The sequence below is a fragment of the Natrix helvetica genome (genome assembly GCF_964273705.1).
Source record: "Natrix helvetica genome assembly, chromosome: 3".
In the NCBI taxonomy this organism is placed as follows: Eukaryota; Metazoa; Chordata; class Lepidosauria; order Squamata; family Natricidae; genus Natrix; species Natrix helvetica.
The window spans coordinates 111,234,905-111,239,501 of NC_138549.1; the positions used below are offsets into that span (position 1 = coordinate 111,234,905).

At 35.1% G+C, this 4,597-nt stretch overlaps 1 protein-coding gene across 1 annotated transcript in view; it reads left to right on the forward strand.

Moving 5' to 3' along the window:
* TTC39A (tetratricopeptide repeat domain 39A) overlaps positions 1 to 4,464 on the forward strand; it is a 51,188-nt gene extending 46,724 nt beyond the window's left edge. Inside the window, exon 18 of the mRNA XM_081946921.1 lies at positions 279 to 4,464. Within this exon, the coding sequence (XP_081803047.1) occupies positions 279 to 399 (121 nt within the window). The 3' untranslated portion in view covers positions 400 to 4,464. The remainder of the gene's footprint in view (positions 1 to 278) is intronic.
* The last annotated feature ends 133 nt before the right edge of the window (positions 4,465 to 4,597 follow it).

Consider the following 4,597-nt stretch of genomic DNA (forward strand, 5'->3'; position numbering starts at 1 on the left):
GTGGGACGAACAAGGTTTCATATCTGACTATAATTAGCAGATACTCTGGATACAGATACAAAACCTACTCCCCAGATTGTGATTGGTGCCAGGTATATATATACATATTTGTGTGTGTGTATATATATACACACACATATACTCTGTGTGTGTATACACATGCTACATATTATTCCCTTTTAAAACAAATTTTTTTCTGTGTAAATATTGCTCTACTAAATCTAAATGATGATAAACGCTGTAGGTGTCAACCTATCACAAATATCTGTTTGTTTTAGACATAATTATAAGAATTATTCCATGGAAACAAGGACACACTTCAGAATTCAAGCTGCTTTGCATCAAGCCAGATCTCTCCCAGATGATGATGGTGATTCTATAGCAATGGTGGTTTTGTAATGTTACTGTTTTTTTTTTAATCAGTAGTTCATTTGGTGTACAAAACTTCACAGATGGATACTATTGGCAATATTTTGAAATGGTTTCTGTGCCCACAGGCAGCACAAATGTCTAAAAATTCTGAGGAATCAACACTAAAAAACAGTATTTTTTCGTTATCTCTGTGCGCCATTTTCAGCCAGTTTTAACATATATTTCAAAATATATGTTGTTGGTGAATAATAGGAAATAAACTAGTAGAACCTTGAAGACTTTCTGCTCAGACCTTGATCAGATTCAAATGATTATTAATTTTTAAAAGTACTAATTAGATGGATGTTGTTTTCTTGATATTAAAAGAATAACTGAATTGCCTGTTAAATTGCTTATTTAAATAGAATAATGTATAGTCCTACAAGCTTGCTTGCTTATCACAATGAAATAATTTAAAAAGGTAGAATCTCCTTTCCTCCCACCTTTCAGCTGTCCTTTAATAAAGGGGTCCCCAAACTTGACAACTTTAAGATTTGTGGACTTCAACTCCCAGAATTCCCCAATCAACCATGCTTTAATATGTAAATTGTCCCGGTGGGGCAAAAAACCCTGTGAAATATTGTTGTTTGGCCAATTTGATCGGTTACCAAGAATTTTAGGATAAATATCAATATTAGAATAATTGAAGAACTATAGCAAACAATCCTGAATCATTTTCTGGAACAAAAGCCAAGTTTAAAGTATTTGAAAAGAATTAGATTATTAAAATACTTTTAATATGTTATTACTCCCTAATAAGGAGTAAACAATTGATGTAGTAGATGACCATGCTAAGCCTGAGGAGGGATCAGACGCATCATAAGTCACGAGTCCCTGCATGCCCACAAGAGATCCAAGTCCAGCCCATCTTGAATGTCTCTCTTATCTCCCGCTCATATACCTTGATGGTTAGTTGGTCTGATTCTTGTAGAAAGCTTAAGCTTGCAATACATCTTTATACTTATTTGAACTGCCTGAATCTCCTGATTTCCCCTGGTGCTTGACATTAATTCAACTTAGGAAAATTATTTCACAAAATATTTTATGCTTGTTAGCATTTTAAACTGAAACATGTATAGATTCAGCTGCTGACTCTCAATCAGTGGAATATCACAGGTGAGAGACAGGGTACGTTACTGAAACTTTCACTTTTAAAATATATGATAAATACAGGTAAATCTCAACTTACAACCATTCATTAAGTGACCATCCAAAGATACAACAGCACTGAAAAATGTGACTTATAGCCAAGCCTCATATATACAATTGCCACAGCATCTCACATGAACAAAATTCAGGCACTTGGCGACCAGTTTGTATTTATGATGGTTGCAGCTTCCTGGAGCCACATGATTCATTTAACTGCAGTGATTTGCTAACAACCATAGCAAAAAAAGACCGCATTGCTTAGCAACAGAAATTCTGGTTCCAACTGTGGTTGCAAGTCGAGGTCTACCTGAGTCTATAATACCAGAATGTCTGTAAATTTTCTTACCAAAAGGGAACTTCATGATCCCTGATAGCATCAATTTTTTTCAGTGGGAATTCCTGGTCTAGACTAATCAGAGCCTTGAGACTAAAGATAATTCAGTATTGTATCTTATTTGTGTTCTGCACTTATTCTGTGATTGGAAAGTTCTTAAGAAATTGCTAATTTCTTCTCCAGTTAAATGAACACCATATACTATAATTTTAATTTTGTATTGTATTTTGTCATATTCTGCACGGACTGTACACCGCCCCGAGTCCCTTTTGGGAGAGGGGGCAGTCTAGAAGCATTAAAGATTATACTTCAGCATTTTGTTTACTTGACTGAATTAATTTCACAAGTGCAGTTTGTACCTTTGCTGGTATATATTACATGAAACAAATGTGTCAGTAACAACTTTCAATTTTTGTAGAAACCTGGAAATATGTGATTTATTATTTCAATGTGCAATTAATTAAATATCCTGTGACAGGACATCGGGTTAGATAGACCTTTTGTCAAAATTAAAACATAATTTTTCTTTTTGGATTTAGACCAGAGAATCTTTTCCCACAATAGAAATTACTTGCTTGGTCTTCAAAATAGAAATTGTTTAATATTTTCCAGTTTTAAAGAATGCAACTTTGAGTAAGAAATTGCCAACTTTACTAGTGCAAATGCAATACATATAGTAACTGTTTGTACCATGTGAAATATGTGCATAGAAACACAAAGCCAGTTCTTGTACTTTGGCTGCAATATTAAATGTTTTTGTGGTTCTTGAAATTGTAGCATGTCGTTTTCTTTAGTAATTGTCCTTCCAAAATACCCTTTTTAATAGCCATCCTGCAGTAAAGTTCACAGTCTTGCATGGTGTTTTTTTTTAACCTGTGAGAATTGGTGCTTGATCATGGGTATATTTATTTCCCAATATGGATGCTTAGGCTATTAACATAGTTCTGCCGGTTGTATTGGAATGTTGACAAATAATAATTTTTGATAAATTAGACCCACACTCTAAACTGACCTTTGGTAGATTCTATTGAAATGGGACGGGTACAGATTGAGATATAAGCCAATAACCAGCATTATAGACATTTCCAGCATAATTTAGGAAACATCTTTGGAGATTCACCTATGGAAGTTTGTGCTTTGACATTTGGAGGTAAATCAAATGTTTACTTTTGATTTAGTAATGGATTTAGTAATGCTTTTTTAAAAAAATATTTTTATCACAAAGTTATGGCACACTACTAAATCAGAAAGCTAGATCGAGCAACAGGCAATTGGGCAAAATCCAATATAAGGTGTCTTTTGATCTTCATACATAACACCTAACTGCTCCAGAGCAGGTCCTCAAATTAGGAAGCATTATTAGGTAAATGACTTCTTTCTAGTTATATTTTCCAATAGATTTTACATAGTTTAAGTACCTCCGATATTGTGCTTAATTTTTCCTTCTAAATATTACTGAGAAATGTCATGTGCCAATTGACCAAGTTGATTCTCAATGTTAATTTGTACAGAAAAGTACAGTGATTTTAAGACACAGAATCTGCTTCTAAATGTAAGTATTGCTTCTTTGTAAACAGAGTACAAATATGCTTCGATGATTATAACTATGTTATTTGGAAAGATAAATTAAAAGGGCTGAATTTTTCTTTCTTCAGTAACCAAGCCTCTGGTGCTGAGTCTGGGACGTGCATGCACATACACACATGCTAATCACCTTTGCTTAATTCATAATCATATTTAAAAATAGTTTTGGGAATAAATTTTATGTTCTTAAGGAAGCCTGCTAAGAGCTCCCAGAATAGTGTGTCCTTCCTGTCTCAAGCCACAGGAAGACTTTATGATGATGAAAGTTCTGTGGCTCTTGGTCTAATAGTGATCAACCAGGAATAGAGTCTGTGCTGGAAGAGACCATGGATCAACATAAAATGTTGATATGCCAGGATCAAAGGGCAGGATTTTTGCCAGTCCTGGAACTGTCACAGTTAATTTTCTTGGTAAGGTATCAGTCGAAACATGCAGAAGGAGGCTGCTATTCTCAGTGAGCATATATTGGGAAGACATAAGTGGCAATTTGTCCACTAGATGTCTGCTCCTATAAGAAAGGTTATCACAAAGAGGGAATTAAACAGTCAAACAAAAGATGTGACAATTATGGAGTAAATTATTTGGGCTACTTAACATATAATATGTGATGGAATTATATGAGGCTTCCTCACATGCCTATCTTGCAGAGCAACTCATCAGAAAAGGACTAAGCAGGCATTGTACAAATGTTTGCACCCACAACTCTGATTTGAGTCTTAAAGAACGTATTGGAATATGCCATTTAACTTTTGCACTAAAAAAGCTCTATGGTAACTGGCTCTTTCAATAAAAGGTGGCCTAACAACCATAGAGACCCCCTCCCAAGGGCACAAGTCAGGATACTGGACTGTAGGGTTGCTGATTCTACAAAAATACAGTCTATTGGAAAGTTGGCAGTAATGGCAACAGCAATAAATCAGAAAGTCGGAGGGAAGGAGGAAGGAGAGGTCACTGGCAACCGCTACAGCAAGGTCTGAGGGGAGAATATATTGGCTGTGTTCTCCCCCCACCCTCCCCAGTTGTAGAAACTAAGACATAGGATATAAATTCCCAGTAAATCCATACTATTTTCCTAGCATTTTTAAAGAGTCACAGAAAGAAAACAATGAACATGAAAAA